This window comes from Canis lupus, chromosome 32 (assembly GCF_011100685.1).
Source record: "Canis lupus familiaris isolate Mischka breed German Shepherd chromosome 32, alternate assembly UU_Cfam_GSD_1.0, whole genome shotgun sequence".
Lineage (NCBI taxonomy): Eukaryota > Metazoa > Chordata > Mammalia > Carnivora > Canidae > Canis > Canis lupus.
Window position 1 is genome coordinate 29,294,860 of NC_049253.1, and position 21,810 is coordinate 29,316,669.

Below are 21,810 nucleotides of genomic sequence, written 5' to 3' on the forward strand. Positions count from 1 at the left end.
AGATATATAATTTATAAATATCTTCTCCTTTTTGTTTTGTTGATGATTTCCTTTGCTATACAAAAGGAAACTACCAACTTTTGGTGTAGTCCCAATAGTTTAATTTTGCTTTTGTTACCCTTGCCAGAGGAGACATATTTAGAAAAATATTTCCATGGCCAATATCAAAGACATTTCTGTCTATGTTTTCTAGGAGTCTTATGGTTTCAGGTCTCACATTTAGGTCTTTAATCCATTTTGAGTTTATTTTTTGTGTATGGTATAAGAAAGTGGCCCAATTTCATTCTTTTGCATGTAGCTGTCTAGTTTTCCCAGTATCATATGTTGGAGACTGTCATTTTCTTATTGTATGTTCTTGCTTCCTTTGTTGTAGATCAGTTGACCATAAAAACATGGTTTTATTTCTGGATTCTGTTTCATTGCAAATATCCTCGTGTCTATTTTTGTGCCAGATAATACTATTTTGATTACTACAGCTTTGTAGTAGATCTTGAAATCTGAGATTGTGATACCTCCAGCTTTGTTACTCTTTTTCAAGATTGCATTGGCTATTAGGGGTCTTTTGTGGTTGCATACAAATTTTAGGATTATGTTAGTTTTGTGAAAACTGTTGGTATTTTGATAGGGATTGCATTAAATCTGTAGATTGCTTTGGGTACTCTGAACATTTTATTTTATTTATTTATTTTTTAAGATTTTATTTATTTATTCATGAGAGACAGAGAGAGAAGCAGAGACACAGGCAGAGGGAGAAGCAGGCTCCATGCAGGGAGCCTGACCTGGGACTCGATCCCGGGACTCCAGGATCACACCCTGGGCCGAAGGCAGGCGCCAAACCGCTGAGCCACCCAGGGATCTCCTACTCTGAACATTTTAACAATATCGGCTCTCTCCATGTACCTGGAGTATCTCAGTTTTGTCATCTTTAATTTCTTCCATCAGTTTTGTACAGTTTTCAAAGCACAGTTATTTACTCTCCTTGGTAACTTTATTCCTAGGTATTTTATTCTTTTTGGTATAATTGTAAATGGGATTGTTTTCTTAATTTCTTTTTCTGTTATTTCATTATTTGTGTATAGAAATGCAACAGGTGGGATCCCTGGGTGGCGCAGCGGTTTAGCGCCTGCCTTTGGCCCAGGGCGCGATCCTGGTGACCCGGGATTGAGTCCCATGTCGGGCTCCCGGTGCATGGAGCCTGCTTCTCCCTCTCCCTGTGTCTCTGCCTCTCTCTCTGTGTGACTATCATAAATAAATAAAATTAAAAAAAAAGAAATGCAACAGGTTTCTGTATATTAATTTTGTAACCTGTAACTTTGATGAATTGATTTATTCTGGTAGTTTTTGATTGAGTTTTTAGGGTTTTCTATGTTGAATATCATGTCATCTACAAATAGTGAAGTTTTACTTGTTTCTTACCAATTTAGATGCCTTTTATTTCTTTTTCATGTCTGATTGCTGTGTTAGGACTTATACTCCTACGTTAAGTTCAAGTGATGAAAGTGGACAGTCTTATTCCTGATCATAGGGGGAAAGTTCTCAGTTTTTCACCATTGGGTATGATGTTGGCTGTGGATTTTTCATATATGGCCTTTATTACTTTAATGTATGTTCTCTCTAAGCCTACTTTATTGGGAGTTTTCATCATGAATGGATGTTGTACTTTGTCAGATGCTTTTTCTGCATCTATTGAGATGATTATGTGAGTTTTATCCTTTCTTGTTGATATGATTGAGTTAAAATGTTAAACTATACTTGCATCCTTGGAATACAGCCCATATGACCATAGTGAATGATATTTTTTTATGTATTGTTAGATTGAGTTTCCTAATATTTTGTTGAGGATTTTGGTGTCTGTGTTCATCAGAAATACTGGCTTGTAGTTTTCTTTTTTTTTTTTTTTTTTTTTTTTAGTTTTCTTTTTCTTGTAGTGTCTTTATCTTTTTTTGGTATTAGTACAATGCTGGCCTTTTAGAATGAATTTGAAAGCTTTCCTTTCTCTTCTATTTTTTGGAATAGTTTGAGAAGGGTAGGTATTAACTCTTATTTAAAAGTTTGGTAGAGGGCAGCCCCGGTGGCGCAGTGGTTTAGTGCCGCCTGCGGCTCAGGGTGTGATCCTGGGGACCTGGGGTCGAGTCCCACATCGAGCTCCTTGAAGGGAGCCTGCTTCTCCCTCTGCCTGTGTCTCTGCCTCTCTCTCTCTCTCTCTCTGTGTCTCTCATGAATAAATAAATAAAATCTTAAAAATAAATAAGTAAATAAAAATAAAAGTTTGGTAGAAAACCGCTTTGAAGCCATTTGGTCTATTTGTTTTTGGCAAGCTTTTTGATTACTGACTTAATTTCATTGCCAGTAGTCAGTGTTTGCAATTTTCTTTTACTTCCTCAGTTTGTAAGGTTATGTCTCTAGGAATTTATCCATTTCATATAGGTTGTCCAATTTGTTGCGTATAATTTTTCCTAATATTCTCTTATAATCTTTTGAATTTCTGTGGTGTCAGTTGTTGGTTCCCCTTCATTTCTGATTTTGATTCCTTTATTTTTTTGTTGTTGTTTTGATAAGTCTGGCTAAAGATTTATCAATTTCATTGATCTTTTCTTCAAAGAACCAGCTGCTGGTTTGTTTGTTTATTTAGGTTTATTTCACTTCTACTCTAATCATTATTATTTCCTTCCTTCTACTGGCTTTAGGCTTTCTTTGTTCTTGTTTTTCTAGTTCCTTTAGGTGTAAGGTTAGGTTTTTTATTTGTATCTTTCTTGCAGGTAAGCCTGTATTGCTATAGTCTTCCTTCTTAGAACAGTTTTTGTTGCATCCCAAAGATTTTGGAGCATTGTGTTTTCATTTTCATTTGCCTTTGTTTTTCTAATTTAATAACCAACAACAAAATTGTACCGAGGATGCCTATACAAAACCACACAATAGAGGTTCAGACATCAAGGTGTTTTCTCATGCATAGGCTGAAGGTTTCAGTCTCTGGTATTTGGAATTTAGGCTGCAGTCCTTGTTTTTGGATGGACCACTGGGTATATAACACATACCCAGTCCATGCTTTTAACCAAATAGGAACAGAAGAATGGCCTCTTGGCCCAGGTAGCAGTAGATGAATTGTTTAGTTTCACGTGACACATAACTACTGAGGTTTCTCCCAACAATGCAATGCCAGGTGGTGGTGTACTTCTTGTCAAACTCTGTCTTAATATGGAGTTCCCTATATTTTTTTCTTTCCCTATATTTCTTCAACATCTGAGTAGCGCTTCACTGAGTCTTGTTGCATCTCATCTGACATATTGGCACTTTTGATTACAGATTTTCAGTAGCACATGATTATGGAGGAGCAGGGCCCCTGGGGAAGAGACTGCAGTATTTTCCTAGGGGATAGGCTGGTGACACTCCACCTGGTGGGAGCTACCGTGCTATTGAAGCCATGACATTTAAGGAGCTGTATGCCAGCTGCTGCTGTCTAGTCTGTTTCTATATATTTTGTGATTTCCTCTTTGATTTCTAGGTTAGCCTATTCATTGTTCCACTGTTTTGGGATGGAATGTTCTGAATACTTCTGAATGTTTGGAGATGGAATGTTCTGAATACATGTATTTGATCCAGTGTGTCATTCAAAGCCACTGTTGCTGTGTTGATTTTTTGTCTGAATGATCTATCCATTAATATAAGTGAGGGTGTTAAAGTTCCCTACTATTATTGTATTACTGAAATTCTTTTCTTTATGTCTGTTAATACTTTATGTATTTAAGTGTTTTTATGTTGGGTAAATATTTATAATTTTTAATATCCTCTTGTTGGAATGTGCCCTTTATCATTATGTAATTTTCTTTGTCTCTTGTCACAGTCTTTGTTTTAAAGTTTATTTTGTTCAATATAAAGATTGCTACCCCAGCTTTGTTTTCTTTTTTAAAAATTTTTCTATTTAAATTCAACTTAACTATCATATAGTGTATTATTAGTTTCAGGGGTAGAATTTAGAGATTCCTCAGTTGCGTATAATAAACACCCAGTACTCATTCCATCAGGTGCTCTCCTCAATGCCCATTCCCCCCACACATCTCCCCTCCAGCAACCCTTAGTTTCTTTCCTATAGTTCAGAGTCTCTTCTGGTTTGTCTCCCTCTGTTTTCATCTTATTTTATTTTTCCTTCCCTTCCCCTATGTTCATCAGTTTTGTATCTTAAATTCCACATATAAATTGAATCAAATGGTATTTGTCTTTCTCTGACTTATTTATTTTAACATAGTACCCTCTAGTTCCATCCACTTCATTGCAAATGGCAAGATTTTGTTCTTTTTTTATGGCTTAGTAATATTGCAGAGTGTGTGTGTGTGTGTGTGTGTGTGTGTATGTGTGTATGTATACCACATTTTCTTTATCCATTCATCTGCTGTTGGGCATCTGGACTCTTTCCATATTTTGGCTATTGTGGACATTCCCAGCTCTATTTTCACTTCCATTTGTATGATAAATGTTTTTTAATCCCTTCACTTTCAACCTGCATGTGTTTTTAGATCTGAAGTGAGTGTTTTGTAGGCGATGTATAATTGGATCTTGCTTTTATATCCATTCAGTCACCCTCTGTCTTTTGATTACAGCATTTAGTTCATTTATATTCAAGATAATTATTGGTAGATATGTACTTATTGCCATTCTATTACTTACTTTATGGTTGTTTTTGTAGTTATTCTCTATTCTTCTTTCCTTCCTTGTTGTTTGATGGCTTTCTTTAATGATATGCCTGGGGATTCCTTTTTTTGTGTATTTTTTAATATTGATTATGGGTTTTTGATTTGTGATTACCATTAGGTTCATATATAATATATTATGCACATATTAGTCTATATTAAGCTGATGGTTGCTTACTTTGAGCCCATTCTAAAAGCACTAAATCTTTACTCCCCACACTTTATGTATATAATACTTTACATCCTTTTGTTTTGTGAATCCCTTGGCTGAATTTTATAGAAATAATTGATTTTACTAATTTTGTGCTTTAATATCTGTACTGGTTTTTTTTTTTTTAATCTGTACTGGTTTTATAACCGATTGATCTAGTACTTTTGTTATGTTTGTATTTACCTGTGAATTTTTTTTCCTTTCCTAATTTTCTTACTCTTGATTATAGTTTTTCCTTTCTACTCAAAGAATTCCCTTAACTTTTGTTGGTGTGGGAAACTCTCTCTCTCTCTCCTTCTATTCTGAATGATAGTCTTGCTGGGTAGAGTATTCTTGTTTGCAGGTTTTTTTATTTTCAGCACTTTGACTATATCATGTCACTCCCTTGTGGCCTGCAGTGTTCTGCTGAAAACTCAGCTGATAGCCCTCTGGGGTTTCCTTGTACACAAGTAATTGTTTTCTCTTGCTGTTTTTAAAATTCTCTCTTTTTCACTACTTTTTTGCCACTTTAATTGTTATGTATTATGGTGTAGACCTCCTTGGGGTGATTTTCTTCGGAGTTCCCTGTGCTTCCCAGATGTGGGGTCTCTTTCTTTCCCCAGATTTGGGATGTTTTCAGCTATTCTTTCTTCAAATATGTTTTCCCTTTTCTCTCTTTTCTCTTTCTGGGCTTTTCTCTCTCTTCTCTTTCTGGGATCACTATATGCGAGTGTTATTACACTTGATGATGTCAGTCAGTTCCCATAACCTACTCTGATTTTTTTCTCACTTTTTTTTTTTTTCTGTTCAACTTCGTTGTTTTACTCCCAGTTTGCTTATCCATTCTTCTGCCTTTTCTAGTTTGGTATTGATTCCTTCTAGTGTACACAATTTTAATTTCAGATATTGAGTTCTCCATCTCTGATTGGTTCTTTTTATCTTTTCTATCTCTTTGTGACAGTCTCACTGAGGTCTTTCACTATTTTCTCAAGTTCTATAAGTATCTTTATGACCATTACTTTGAATTCTTTATCAGGTGTATTGCTTATCTCCATTTCATTTAGCTCTTGTCCTATGATTTGTCCTGTTCTTTCTTTTAGAACCTATTCCTCTGTCTCCTCATTTTATTTAACTCTGTGTATTTGTTTCCCTGTATTAGGAAAGTCAGCTAAATCTCCTGTTCTTGAATGTGTGGCTTTATGAAGAAGAGATCCAGTAGTGCGCTATAGTACAGCATCTCTGTTCACCAGAAATAGGCACTTCAGGGGTGTCTTTTATGTTTGTCGCATGCACCCTCCTATGTGTGTTGTAGCTGAGCAGTGTTTGCCTTAAGTTCAGTTGGTTGGAATGACCCAGTTTATCTACTCTTCGCAGGGTTTGGTCCCTGTCCTTTTAAGTGGCTGATCTGGGGCTACTGTGGGCTTGTAGCTGGGTGGTGTTAGCAGTCAGACTAGATGCTGCCTTCAGCTTGTGTGATGCAGCTGTGGTAACACTGAACTGCAGGGTGCTTTCCCTGCAGTGTCCCCCTAGAGGCTTTTGTTGGTTGGTAGGCCTGCAATCAGACCAGGTGCCTGCCCCCAGTAAGTCTTATGAGGCTGCAGTTGCACTGGTGTATGTGGTTAGTTTCCCCTCTCCCTGGTGCAGGAGTCACTTTGGAGTGATGCCATTCTCCAACTGGGCTGCTTGTAGAATGTGTTGCAGCAGGAGCTGCTTTGGAGGGATGCTTGTCAAGCGAGACAGGGTTGGATGGGGCAGATCTGCAGGAGAATGCAGAGTCAGGGCATGTGGTGTTAGCAAGCTAGATGGAGTGTGTTCCCAGAAGTGTCCAGTTCTCTAGGCTTGGGGGTGGAGGAGAAATGGCATCTGCTGGCTCTTTTGTTCTTAAAGAAGTCTCCTAAAGATCTTTGCCTCTTCAGCATATTCTGAGATTATATAACTCTTCTTCCTGCAAACCACAGGTGCTTTTCAAATTGCTGTTTTTATGCTGGGTCTTTCAGGGCAAGGACTTGGTTTCCTATCACCTTCTGGCTCTCCCAGAGCCAGGCCTGCTGATTTTAAGTACTTGGAGTTAAGCCCTACACTGACTGTAAAAACTCATGAAATTAATCTTTACTGGTTTTCAAAGCCAGCTGTTCTAGGGATTTTGTCTCCAGTGCAAATGTTGATGCAGGTTGCTCCTCCTCTCTATTTTCTGTGCTTGTGGTACCCCTTCCATTTGTGGTTAGTTTTGCAAGGAGTTTGTTTGCTGACCATGTCTTTGTTCCTCTTACCCTGTTTTATGTGGCCTCTTCTTCATGAGTAGCTCTGGAAAGTTTGTTCTGCCAGTCTTTGTGTCATTTTCTAAAGTTAATTCATCTGCTTTGGCTTTCTAGGTATGTCTGTGAGACGAGGTGAGCTTAGGATCCTTCTAATCTCCTTTCTTCATCCTGCACCTCACATCTGCACCATTTTAGTATTCCTAGCAACAGTGCATAAAGTTCCAATTTTTCCACATCCTTATGCACTAAATAACACTTGTTATTTTCTAAATTTTTTTTATTGTGGTCATCCTAAAGGTTGTGAGGTCTTGATTTGCTTATTCTGAAATAATCTTTTCATGTGTTTATTGGTCATTTTTTATTTCTTTGGAGAAATATCTATTCAAGTCCTTTGCCTATTTTTAAATTGAATTGTTTGATATTTTTTGTTGTTATTCTTGAGTCAAAGGGTATTAAGGGTTTATTCTGGGTATTAACCTCTTATGTATATATGACTTGCAAATATTTTCTTCCTTTCTGTGGGTTGCCTTTTCACTGTGTTGTTTCCTATGCTGCACAGAAGTTTTAAAATTTGATATAGTCCCATTTGTCTGTTTTTTTTTTTTTTCTTTTGTTGTCTGTGCTTTTGGTGTTATAGCCAAGCAGTCATGGCACATTCAGTGTCATGAAGCATTTCCTCTGTGTTTTTTCTAGGAGTTTTATAGTTTCAGACATCAATGTTCCTAAGATTTATAGGTTTGTAGTTTTCACATACAGGGTAATGCTGGCCTCATAGAATGAATTAAGATGTTTTCTGACCTCTTCAATTTTGGGGGAAAAGTTTGGAAGGAATAATATTAGTTTTTCTTTATATGGTAGAATTCATTAGTGAAGCCATTAAATTTAGTTCTTTAATTTGTTGGGAGATTTTTGATTATTGATTCAGTCTTTTTAATAGTTATAAGTCTATTTAGATTTTCTATTTGTGTATGATTTAGGTTTTGTTTCCTAGGAACTTGTCCATCTCATACACAATTTATGGATGTACAGTTGTTCATAGTATTCTCATGACTTTTTTTTTTATTTTTACAGAGTCAGAAGTAATGTTCCTTACTTTCATTTCTGATTTTATTAATTTGAGCATTCTCTCTTTGTCTTAGTTGATTTAGCTGAAGTGTTGTCAATTGTGTTGATCTCTTCAAAGAACCAACTTTTGGTTTGTTTTCCTCTATCATGTATCTATTTTCTATTTCATTTATCTCTGTTCCAATGTTAATTTCATTTCTTCTGCTAACTTTGGGTTTAGGTAGTTTTCCTTTTCTAGTTAAGTTGTAAAGCTAAATTGTTCATTTGAGATTTCTAAAAATATGTCAATAGCCATAAGTTTCCTCCTTAGCACTGCTTTCACTGTGACGCCTATCAGTTTTGGTATGTTGTGTTTTTGTTTTCATTTGCTAAGTATTTTCTATTATTCCTTGTGATTTCTTCTTTGATTCATTGGTAGTTTTAAAAGTGTGTTAATTTTCCCAGTTCTGCCAATTTTCCATTTTTCTTTTGTCATGATGTCTAAGTTCATCCTGTTGTAGTTAGAGAAGATAGTTGGTATGCAGTTTATCTTTTTATTTAAACCTGTGAGACTTAATTTGTGGCCTACCAGTGATTCATTCTGGAAAGCATCCCATGTGCACTTGAGAAGGATATGTGTTGTGTTGGGTAGAGCGTTGTGGTTTTTTTTTTTGTTTTGTTTTGTTTTGTTTTTATGTCTTCGATCTAATGGGTTTATTGTGTTATGTGTCCTCTGCTTTTTCTGTGGTTATTCTGTCTATTATTGTGAATGGAGTATTGGAGTCTTCAGTTATTATTCTGGAACTATTTATTTGTCACTTCAATTCTATTAGTTTTTACTTAAGTATTTTCATTATTTGTCATTATATGCATAATCATTGTAATTGTCTTTTCTTATTCTATTGATCCTTTATTAATATATTTCTCTTTGTTTCTTATAACATTTTCAGACTCAAGGTCTTTTTTTATCTGGTATTAGTATAGTTATATTTGCCCTCTTTTGGTTCCTGTTTGCATGGAGTATTTTTTTCTATTCTTTCCATATTAACTTGTGTATCTTTACACAATTAGTAATTATTAAATTTTGAATTAAATTTTTTTAATTTCAATTTTTTATTTATTTTAAATTATTCTCAAGTTGTATAGGAAACAAGATTCGGTGTGCAAATGAAAGTTACAGTAAAGCTGCTTTCACATTAATAATTACTTTTTCTTCTATGGATGTATTAGTGTATTAAATCTGTAGAAAATAAAATGTGGTTACAAACCAAAACTAGGGCAGCCCCAGTGGCTCAGCGGTTTAGCGCCGCCTTCAGCCCAGGGCCTGATCCTGGAGACCTGGGATCGAGTCCCACATCGGGCTCCCTGCATGGAGCCTGCTTCTCCCTCTGCCTGTATCTCTGCCCCTCCGCCCGCTGTGTGTGTGTGTCATGAGTAAATAAATAAAATCTTTAAAAAAACAAACAAACCAAAACTACAGTAATACCAGATTTTGTAATTACCCATGTATTTACTTTTTTTTTTTTTCATGTATTTACTTTTATCAAACTCTTATTTTTCCATATGGCTTTGAGTTGCTCTTGGGCATTCTTTTATTTAACCTTATAGGACTCGATTTCTTGCAGGTGGTGTCTAATGGTCATAAACTCTCCCAGTTTTTGCTTATCTGGGAATGCCTTAATTCCTTCCTGACTTTTGAAGGACATTATTGCTAGATACAATATTTCTGATTACAGCTTTTGTCTTTCAGTACCTTGAACATATCTGCCCACCCTTGCTGGTTTCTGAAGTTTCTGGTTAAAAAAATCTGCGAGTATACCCTTATTGAGGAATCCTCTATCTAACAATTCACTTTTCTTTTGTTGTGTTCAAGATTCTTTTTTATCTTTGGCTTTTGGAAGCTTTTTTATAATGTCTTGGTGTGGTTCTTTTAATTCCTCTTTCGTAAAACTTCTTGAATGTTTACATTTATGTTTTTCATCAAATCTTGGAAGTTTTCAGTCATTATTCTTTAAATATTCTCTCTTCCCCTTTATCTCTCACTTACTCTTCTAGGATTCCAATAATGTATATTGGTCTGTTTGATGTTCCACAGGTCTTTTAGGTTCTACTCATGTTTCTTCAATGTTTTCCACTTGAGAGTCGATAATTTCCATTGTCTTGTCTTTGAGGTTGGTAATTCTTTCTTTTTCCTGTTCAAATCTGTCCTGAGTCCCTCTAGTGAATTTTTCATTTCAGTTATTGTACTTCTCCATTTCAGGAACTCTTTTTGGTCTTTAGTTTTTCTGTTTCTTTTTTTGATAGTATTGATTGTGTGCCTGATTCTATATCTTCCTTTAGTTGAGCATCCTTAAAAGAGTTGTTTTAAAGTTTTCATTTAGTATAAATTCCATTAGTTCCTTTTCAAGACAGTTTGTTGTTTGTTTCTTCCCCCAACACACACCTTGAATGTGTTTCATTGTATGCCTTGTGATTTTTGTTGTTGTTGAACACTAGGCATTTGGATCTAATAATGTAGTAATTCTGGAAATCAGTGTCCAGATTTAATCGAATTCTTCTTTAAGTTCTGCTATTTTTTGTTACTTTTTTTCCTCCTCTTTTTGATTGTTTTTAGACCATCTCTGTGCTGAAGACCAGCCTGAGGTATAATTTAAGGTCTTCTCAGGTCTTATTTGAGCATTTCCCTTGGCATGCATTGTCATTTTCTAATTTTCTTTGTTTATACTCTTTATTTTTTGTGTCTTGCTTCTGAAAGGGGGAGGAAAAAACCCCCAAACCAAAAAATGAATGGGAATAAAGGGCACAAGCCTTTTAAATCATCTGGAAGTCACTTCAGCCAAGAGGGAGGGATTTGCAACAGGTAAAGGTGTATTAATAATGGCTATACACCTTTTCCTTTATCTATACCTTGGTGATCAGAAGCAGTAGTCAGCAATCAGCAGAGATCCCTGATATTTGGAGGACTGGGTTCTTTTTGCCCACCCTGAATCCTAAAAATTGTAGCTCCTCCAAGGAACATGCACACAGTTGCTTACTTGCCACCTGACTGAGGATGTGGGGATGGGCAGCTGCTACTGCTTAAATTGACCAAAATTAAACTTCTCAGTCTTTCCCTGGAAGTTGCAAGCCTTCAGCAGGCTCCATAGAATTCCAAAATAGTTACATCAGACAGATTCTGCCAGTGTAATTGTTGCCTATGTGGGGAAGGCAGATTCCTGCTGCTTCTATTCCACCATTTCCCAGAATTTTCAAATTAGATTTTTTTTTTAAAGATTTTGTTTATTCGTGAGAGACACACAGAGAGAGGCAGAGACATAGACAGAGGGGGAGAAGCAAACTCACTGTGGGGAACCTGATATGGAACTCAATCCCAGGACCCTGGGATCATGCCCTGAGCAGAAGGCAGATGCTCAACCACTGAGCCACCCAGATGCCCCTCAAATTAATTTTTAAAGGAGTTCCTTCAGTGGAATAATTAGCTTAGATAACTTATATGACTTTTAGCATAAAGTTACAAAGTAACTTGTTCTTAAGTAATAATTTGTGTGGTCACTTTGCATATGTAGTTTTGGTAAACTATAATTACTAATGATATTTTTTCTTTTGGTGTATTTTTATGTGTTTTACTTATTTTTAAATCTCAGGAAACTGAACAATGGCAATTTGAGTGGATTTTGAAAAATATCTGAAGGTTAGTGGGCAGCATCTCCCTTCTGCCTTCTCCCCACTCTTTACAAAAGAATAAATGGGATGTTTGAGAACAGTGCTGTATTAAAAGAAGAGTGTTGCAAATGGCTTCAGAATCTGTGAATACAAAACAAGCTAGGAATCACTGCACAAAGGGGAAAAGGCAGCACCAGCAAATAAAAAACAGGTCTTCAATTAGTGATGGTGATGGAGAAGACTCCTTTATCTTTGAAGCTAATGAAGCTTGGAAAGATTTTCATGGTTCCCTTCTTCGGTTTTATGAAAATGGAGAACTCTGTGATGTCACACTAAAGGTGAGACTATTTTTCTTTTTCAACTTCTTTATTGCATTATGAAAAATGAAGGTTTCTAGAACCACACAAGACAAATTTTTGGTGCCATACTTACTTGTTACAGTCAAGATGACTGGTCTCAATCCTTTTTTATTGAAGGTGAAAGGACATAAGCAAAGGTGCTTAGAGGTTAGTATAAGCTAAATTTATTGTACTAATTAAATGGTAATATTCATTATTTCTTGGTAATGTAACTTCTGAGAGTTCTGGAACCTTAAAACAGTAAGTAGTCATTATTAGGGAAATTAATAAATTGTTGTTAACTAGTAAGCTTTTAACTTACGAATTTAGAAATAACTTAGAAAGTTAGGAATTCTTGGTGGTTTATTCAGCTGCACTAGTGTTCTAGTATATATTTCTGTTCTGGTAATTTAATCTCTACTTTAAAACAATTATCTCTTAAGTGAGATTTTCTATACCTGATAGTGAAGTAGAATCTATTTAGACTTGGATGAAAAAGCATAGTAAATTTTAAGTCTGTGGTCTATAGAATCCTGTTATTCTGCTGTAAAAGACAGTTTTAGTAAAATTGATAAAGTGATAAAGTAGTGTGGAGGAACCCATGTTCTAATTGTTCCTCATTACTTGTTTAAGATTCCTTTTTACTATTATGTGTCAGTGTGATATTAAAATTTTTTTGATGATTCATATGCATTCATGCAGCATTTTCCACATTTTATGCCATTGTTCTAATTTTCAACCCTAGTGTGAAATTCAGTGACCCACATTAGCTTTGGAAAAAAAAAAAGTAAAATAGATTATTTGAATTCAGTTACCATTCAGCATATCAATGTATGAATGGAAAATAATTAAGTAGAGTATTATTCATTTTATAAATTTTATAATTGAATTTTAGAATAATTTGTACAACATAGTAACTTTCTTAAGTAAAAAATAGGGCAAGTGAGAATTAAACTTGTAACTTTATTGTGTAACTTAAGCAATAGATTGAAATAACTCCCACAGAATCAGAGGTTGAAAACTGAAATACTATGTTTTAAACATGATGGAGATTATTTGGGGATGAGACACACTTCATTAATTTAAGGGACTATCATTTTTATTTTTCAACTGTAAAATTAGAGTGATGATTAGGTTTTTGTGAGGAATAAGTGAATTGATATAACTGGAGTCCTTATAGCGTTTGTTTGGTATATGAAAGATAACAAATATCAGCTATTTGGATCATGTTACTATTGTTGTTGTTCCAAGGGTATCAGATAATTCTGCTATGGTATATTCTCTTCCTATTCATTAGAAAGTATTACAACTGAAGTTTTAAACAAATCTATTATTGGATTTGTTTCTTAATTTGAATTCAACATTTCTTCAACGGTCAGAATTTTTTTTAAGATTTTATTTATTTATTCATGAGACAGAGAGAGGGAGAGGGAGAGAGAGAGAGAGAGAGAGAGAGAGAGAGGCAGAGACACAGGCAGAGGGAGAAGCAGGCTCCATGCAGGGAGCCCGAACGTGGGACTCAATCCCGGGACTCCAGGATCACGCCCTGGGCTGAAGGTGGCGCTAAACCGCTGAGCCACTCGGGCTGCCCAACTGTCAGAATTTAATTGTCATAGAACAACTAAGTCAAATAGGATTATGGATAATTTATAATGTTCTGTTCAACATAAACTTCACTTTTTACATTCATGTAACTTTAAGAATTCTTTAATATAAAGTCATCTACTTTCTTTTATTAGTATGTTTCCTTTGACCATTATTGCTTTTAGGCCACATATTTTATTTTTTATTTTTTAAAAAAGATTTGTTTATTTATTAGAGCATGCATGTGCACTTGCACATAGAGGGAGGGAGAAAGAGAGGCAGAGTCCCCCTGAGCAGGGAGCCTGATGTGGGGCTCAATCCCTGAACCCCAAGATCATGACCTGAGTCAAAGGCAGATGCTTAACTAATGGAGCCACCCAGGCACCCCCAAGGACACACATTTTAGAAAGACCATTGAGCTGGCTCAGTTGGTGGAGTGTTGTGACTCTTCATATTGGGATTGTAAATTTGAGTTCCATGTTGGGTATAGAGATTACTTAAAAATAAAATCTTTAAAAAAAAAAAAAAAACAACCAGCAACTATCCAGATTTATTTTATTGTTTGTATATATGGTCATTAGCCAATTTTTAGATTCCAAAATGAGCACCTGTATTACAAATAACAAGTTTATTTAGCATATATTTACTAAGGTCTTACTCTAGTACATGGAGAGTATAAATAAACTTGAAATTTGAATAATATTCTGTTCTTGCCTTCAAGGTATTTGAAATTTAGTCAGAAATAGGCACATATAAAGTTAAAGACAGTAAAATTTAGCGATTATCATTTTTATGTTATTTTTATGGTAGCATAGGAGAGGATTTAATAAATTATGCCTGAGAGGTGATTCAAAAGGCTTCACATAAGAGATTATTGTCTTTAAGCCATTCCAGGGAGAGGTAAAACTTGTTTATATATTATTTTTTAGTGAAAACATTTTAAACAGTATATCCAGTAGCAGGTCTAAAATTGTGCATGGGGCAAGTTTCTTAGGGGGCAACTATTTGGTTGAATAAAGGTCAGGGGAATTTGTCTTTCAGAGGTATTGCATAGCACTCATAATACTTAAGTTATATGCTATACATCAACAAGAGTAACACTTACAAAGATGAGTAAAAACTCATGCTTTATGTAGTTTGAGGAAATGTAATTATTCTTATTAAAGATCATAGTTAGGGCAGCCCCGGTGGCGCAGCGGTTTAGCGCCGCCTGCAGCCTGGGGTGTGATCCTGGAGACCCGGGATCGAGTCCCACATCGGGCTTCCTGCATGGGGCCTGCTTCTCCCTCTGCCTGTGTCTCTGCCTCTCTCTCACTCTCTCTGAATGAATAAATAAATAAATCTTTAAAAAAAATAAAGATCATAGTTAATTTTACTTGAAGAAGTTAACAGATTATTAGAAGAAGGAAGCTCCCTACACCATCTGTTGATGCTGCCACTGAATATGTTTTATTCATATTATTTGGCTTCTTTTTTTTTTGAAAGTACGTTTCTGTGATTTTTTAAGCAAATATTTATAGGATTCTAATAAATATTTTCAAGATTGTTGTTATTTTTTGGTGTCAAACTTCCAAATGACCAAGTAAGAATAAGTGCTCCAAAAGATTTCAGGGAAATAAAATATATAAACTACATTATAATAGCATACTTCCAAGAGCTAGAAATGATAAAATTATTAGCCTTATAAAGGTAACAGATAACTCCTGACTAGAAGACAGACATAATCTAATAAAAGAGAAACAATAAAGGAGGAGATGATTTTCATATTTAACACTTAAGTATTCTGTGTTAAGCAGTGTAATAAATGATCACTTTTACTTTCTGACATTCAAGTAATAAATTGACATTTTGATTTTTTTCAGGTTTCTCAGAAAAAGAGGTATTTAAATACTTATATTTGTAGATAGTTGTTTATTCAGTCTCTTAAAGTGTTAATCCATTGTTTTCTTTAAGCAGATCTTTTAATAAATGTAGTAAAATTAGCCAAGATTGTAGAACAGTGGGTGTGGTGAGACATTATGATGTGATAATTCACCATAAGCCAAACTATCTTGAGTCTTATATACCTAACCTGTTCTTGATCTTGGCAATAAAATACTATTTTGGTTATTCAAACTGATTAAAATTGGTGGATTATTGAAAAGAGTAGCTAAAGGATTAAAAGGGCAAAATTACAAAGGATTAAAGTTGAGAAATTAGAAAAAAATTGAGAAATTAGAATATAGCTTATTAACATACATAAAAGGAGATTGAGCATGTAGGTTTTTTTTCCTTCTACGCTATTCCTCTTTCACTGTTTGTTTTAGGCACTTTTATTTCAATGTAGTTCTTAAACACTTAGTTTGAGTTACTAAGTGGCATGATTATAAACATTTCAAACTAATATACTTTAGTTTTAATGATTTAAAAAGTTTTTTTAGCATGCATGTTTATAAATGATTTTTAACAAACTGTGTTAATGGGATTATACAGTTAATACTTCGAAGTGAAGTGAAGCTATGTAATAACAGCTCCTTTGCAAAAGAATAGTTACTAGAATAGCCACATTTTAAAAAAAGATATTAAGGGGCACCTGTGTATCTCAGTTGGTTGGGCATCGGGCTCTTGGTTTCAGCTTAGGGCATGATCTCATGGGTCTTGAGATCATGCCCTGCCTTGGGCTCCCCACTCAGCAGAGTCTGCTTGAAGATTCTCTCCCTCTGCCCCTCTTCCACACTCTCTCACACTCTCACTTCACTAAAGTAAATCTCTTGAAAAAATATTAGAAATAACTAAGAAGTGGGGCACCTGGGTGGTTCATTTGGTTAAACATCTAACTCTTGATTTCAGCGCAGGTCATTATCTCAGGGTTGTGGAATGGAGCCCTGCCTCAGCTTTGCACTTAGCTGGAAGTCTGATTGAGATTCTCTTCCTCTCCCTCTCATCCTGCTCCAGATCTCTCTTTCCTCCTCTAAAATAAATAAATCTTTTAAAAAAATAGCTAAGAAGTAAAAATCAAATCAATTAAAAAATTGTTAACTTATCAACATTGAATATTTTAAACATTTATTGCTTTTGAAATTTTGGTGAAGGAGGTATTCTTAAACATTTCTGGTGGATATGTAAATTGACTCATTGTTTTTCGTGTACAGTTTAACAGTATGTGTCGAGCTATAAAAAGCTTATATTTTTTTGTTAATTAATTCTACTTTTCAGATTTCATCTTAATGAAATATTCTGAAATTCTGAAAAAACTTTCTGCTCTGAAATAGTGTATTTTAAAATATGGAGAAGCTATGTAAATGGCTAATATCAGTATGATTAAATAAAGTGTGTTACATCCACTGTATAGGGTAGCAAATAAACATGAAGGTTATAAAAGTTTTCAGAAACTTAGGAGATGATGACAAAGTTCAGGACAATCTTTTTTAAGAAAGTATGCTTGCCAGTGGGGTGCGGGGTGGGAGTAGAGCAGAAGGAGATAGAGAATCTTAAGCAGGCCCCACACTCAGCATAGAGCAGGTTGTGGGGCTTGATCTCATGACCCTGAGATCATGACCTGAGCTGAAATCAAGAGTTGGATGCTTAATTGAGCCACCCAGGTACCCCAAGTTTGGGATGGTCTTAATTATGTTTCATAACACGTAGAAAAAAAAGTTGGAAATGCATCAAGAGGTTGACAGTATTTGTTGAATTGTGAGCAGAATTTTTCCGCTATTTTTTTCCTGTTCTTTGTTGATTTTATACACTGAATTTGTATTTTAGAGGGAAAAAAGAAAATTGAAATGTAAGTCACCTTAAATGTAGGATAATAAGTTCATTTTGTAAGTTAGAATTGAAAGCTATTGAAATTTCAATGTTCATTTTTGGGGGGAATATCAATGTTCTTGGTTAATGTTCTTTTTATGTTACTTTTAGCTTACTCATAATTCAGCAAAAGATCACTTATTATTTTCAGAGTTCTTTTTAGTCTGTCATGTAGTTTTTCTGGGTGGACTTAAATGTCAATCAGCAATAAAAATTGAGGATGCTTGACTTCCCCCGTGCCCCTCTCTCCCTCCCATCCCAGTGTTGAAAAAGTGAAGTGGTTTCTCAGTCTAAAAACCTTTGTTTCATTGTGTGTATTTTGATCCCTACTGACTAATCTATGGAAAATTACTCAAGGTTTTGATTAGTGGTTTGTATTTCAAGTTTTTTTTTAAGAAGACATAATCTTATTAATGTTATTCTACATATTTCACTACTTAAGTTTAAACTTGACATAATTTTTCCCCAGAGCATCTTGAATTATTCATATGTTCATTAGTCTAATAAAAAATGTAAATTATAAAATTCACTACCTTTTCACTAGTATTAAAGGGACTTATTATTGTATTCATATTTATTAGTCACTATTTTATTTTTAATATTAATATTTTATAAATATTGTTATTTTATGGATTTTAATATTAGTATTTTAATTTTAGTATTTTATGTTAAAACCAACATAACATTTATTATTATTTACTAAATACTGTAGTATTTATTTAAAATTGTAATGTCTACTATTTTTGTAATTTGTGTATTTTTCACCAAATTTCAAGCGTGTAGTCCTTATACTCTGCTTTCTTGCATTCCTAACTTTCTGATGAAATGTTTTTAGTAATTGGTAATTATTTTTATGTACCAGAGCACAAGAGTATAGAAATAAGCTGTCAGTAATACAGTGAGACTCAATAATGTCAAAAGAGAATTAATGCATAAAAAGCCAAATATTCTCATGTTGCTATTTCATACACATGGCTCAAAGACTTTTTTAAAATTAAGATGGGTATTTATTCTAAAAGGGCATATGGGGGTATGATTGTGTGTATTAAATAATCAAGTTTTACTTCATTTGCATAAATTAGAGTTTTTGAGGGACAAAAGCCTTATGAACAATATGAAAATAGTTTGTGGTTCATTGATTTATACAGCTTGCATAAGCAGACAGTGTTAAAATAATGTTTAATTGGAAATTGTAGAATTCTATTTTATGTAATGGCAGATTGTTTTACCAGATTTATGTCATGTAAGATTTACATATATTTGCATAGAAACTAAATCTCAGTGGTGGCATGTGGAGATATTCTGAAAAGGTATTTTTAGTTTCTTTTTAAAATGTTTAATATCAGGTTTCAGATCCCATTTTAGGACTGAAGTAAGTTTGAAAACATGCCAATCTCTCTGCTTTAGTCTAGGTTATACCTTTAATCTCAATAGAATCTAAATCTTGCCTTGTGAGTACTTTTTAAAAAATTAAATACAGTATAACCAACAGAAATGATAATCCTGTATTTGTTGAAGGGATATTCATTCTTCCTCCACATTAGTGAAAAAAGGTCAGGGAGGAACATTTATGAACAAAAACATTTATACATTATACTCCTCAGGCCTTTTTCTGTAGAAGTTCTTTTTTTTTTTTTAAAGATTTATTTTTATTTATTTATGGTAGGCAGAGAGAGAGAGAGAGAGGCAGAGACACAGGCAGAGGGAGAAGCAGGCTCCATGCCAGGAGCCCGATGCGGGACTCGATCCGGGACTCGATCCGGGACTCCAGGATCGCGCCCTGGGCCAAAGGCAGGCGCGAAACCACTGAGCCATCCAGGGATCCCCTGGAAGTTCTCATTTTAAAATTCATTCCCAAATAATGAGACCCAACAAAAAGTGTATTATGCAGTCAAAATGCTACATGCAAACAGGAAAATTGGTAAAACACTATCCTGTTACTTGTGCTTAATGGTTATTTAACTTTAAGGCTGGGAAAACTGGATACTCAATACCAAAAACTTGCAGATGGAAATAAAATTATAAGTATAAAACAATAAAACCATAAATAACCACTATAATACCAAAAAAATACTCTAATACCTAAAGTTAATATTTATGGAATATTAGAATGATTCTCATTTTAAAGCAAAGAATCTAAGGCAGAAATCATAAAGACACAGATTGATTTGGTTGTGTAAAAATCTATAGGGGGTGAATAAAAAAGTGCACCATAAAAGAGAAAAGCTTGAAATATATATGAAAAATGGCTCACATTCTAAATGTATGAGGAGTTCTTACAAATACATATGAAAAAAGACATAGAAAAAAGTTCATAGGAGAGATGAGATACAAGTAGCCCAAAATGAATGATTTAATGGTATTGGTAAAAGATAAACTAAAACAATGAGATAATATTTTCATTAATCAAATTGACAAGTATATTTCAATAAATTAACACTTGAAACATCGCACAAATATTGTAGGTAGATCAGAAATAGACAATTTAGCAGTATATATTCAAGCTGTACCTATACTTTGAAATACTATTTCTACTTTTAGGAACTTATCTGTAGGAAATAATGAAGTGTGAACATAGATTCAGTGACAGCAAAATTCATTGTGCCGTTTACAACAGCGAAGTATTGATAGTCTAATTTTTCAACAAATAAGGTGGTTAAGATTTCATTGTTTTTATTTCAAAATAATTTAAGAGGGATCCCTGGGTGGCGCAGCAGTTTGGCGCCTGCCTTTGGCCCAGGGCGCGTTCCTGGAGACCCGGGATCGAATCCCACGTCGGGCTCCCAGTGCATGGAGCCTGCTTCTCCCTCTGCCTATGTCTCTGCCTCTCTCTCTCTCTCTCTCTCTCTCTCTCTCTCTCTCTGTGACTATCATAAATAAATAAAAATTAAAAAAAATAATAATTTAAGAAACGAAAAAACTTTAGTTCATAGTATATACTACAAAATAATGGATTATTTACTCTCTCAGTGTTCTCACTGGTAAATTATGGATCATAATAGTACCTACCCATAGGGGCATTGGGACAATTAAGTGAGTTAATATGTGAAAAGCACTTAGAATAGTGCCTGACATGGTGACTAATTAATAATACTATATTGTATATTTAGAAGTTACTAAGATAAGAGATACTTTTTAAATTTATTTTTTATTTTTTAAAGATTTTATTTATTCATGAGAGACACACACACACAGAGAGAGAGAGAGAGAGAGAGAGAGAGAGAGGCAGAGACACAGGCAGAGGGAGAAGCATGTAGGGAGCCTGACTTGGGACCCGATCCTGGGTCTCCAGGATCTGGCCCTGGGCTGAAGGCGGCGCTAAACCACCGAGCTACCTGGGCTGCCCAAGAGATCTTTTTAAAAAAATATATTTATTTGAGAGAGTGCATGCATCAGCATGGGTGGAGGGGAGGAGCAGAGGGAGAGAATCCCAAGAAAACTCCCCACTGAGTATGGAGCCCAATACAAGGCTCTGTCTCATGACCCATTAGAGATTACTACCTGAGCCAAAACCAAGAGATGGACGCCCAACTGACTGAGCCTGGCAGGTGCCCCTAAGAGATCTTAAAAGCTCTTATCATAGGGAAAGAAAAATTATAATTATGTGAGGTGTTAGATAGTTACTAAACATTGTGATAATCATTTCATGATGTATACATGTATGAAATCACTATGTTATATAACCTAAACTTACCAAATATTATATGTCAGTTATAAAACTGGAAAAAGGTTTTTTAAAGATTTTATTTATTTTTGAGAGAGCGAGCGAGCGAGCATGAGTGGGGGAGGGGCAGAGAGAGCAGCAGACTCCTCACTGATCAGAGAGCCTGATGTGGGACTCAATCCCAGGATGCTGGGCTCATGACTTGAACCAAAGGCAGACGCTTAACTGAGCCATCCAGGTTCTCAGAAAAAAAAATATTTTATTTTTAATTCTTTTTATTTTTGTATTTTTTAAAGATTGTATTTATTCATTCATGAGAGACACAGAAAGAGAGGCAGAGACACAGGCAGGGGGAGGAGAAGCAGGCTCCATGCAAGGAGCCTGATGCGGGACTCCATCCCAGAATCCAGGATCATGCCCTGAGCCATCCCGGGAATCCAGGATCATGCCCTGAGCCAAAGGCAAATGCTCAACCACTGAGCCACCCAGGCATCCCGAGAAAAAAATTTTAAGAAAGGGTCTCACAGACCAAAAACAAGAATAGTGCCCAAGTAGTGGTAGATAATGTGTGTTGCTCTTCTCATTCATTCACAGAATG

The 21,810-nt window shown here is 35.0% G+C and overlaps 1 protein-coding gene and 1 pseudogene across 2 annotated transcripts in view; one reads left to right on the plus strand and one right to left on the minus strand.

Annotated features, from left to right (window-relative positions):
- KLHL8 (kelch like family member 8) overlaps positions 1-21,810 on the plus strand; it is a 73,113-nt gene that overhangs the window by 30,691 nt on the left and 20,612 nt on the right. For both annotated transcript variants that reach the window (XM_038582190.1, XM_038582191.1), the window contains exon 2: positions 11,822-12,178. In XM_038582190.1, the coding sequence (XP_038438118.1) occupies positions 11,969-12,178 (210 nt within the window). In that variant the 5' untranslated portion in view covers positions 11,822-11,968. The remainder of the gene's footprint in view (positions 1-11,821; positions 12,179-21,810) is intronic.
- On the minus strand, positions 3,049-3,319 carry LOC100683477 (annotated as a pseudogene).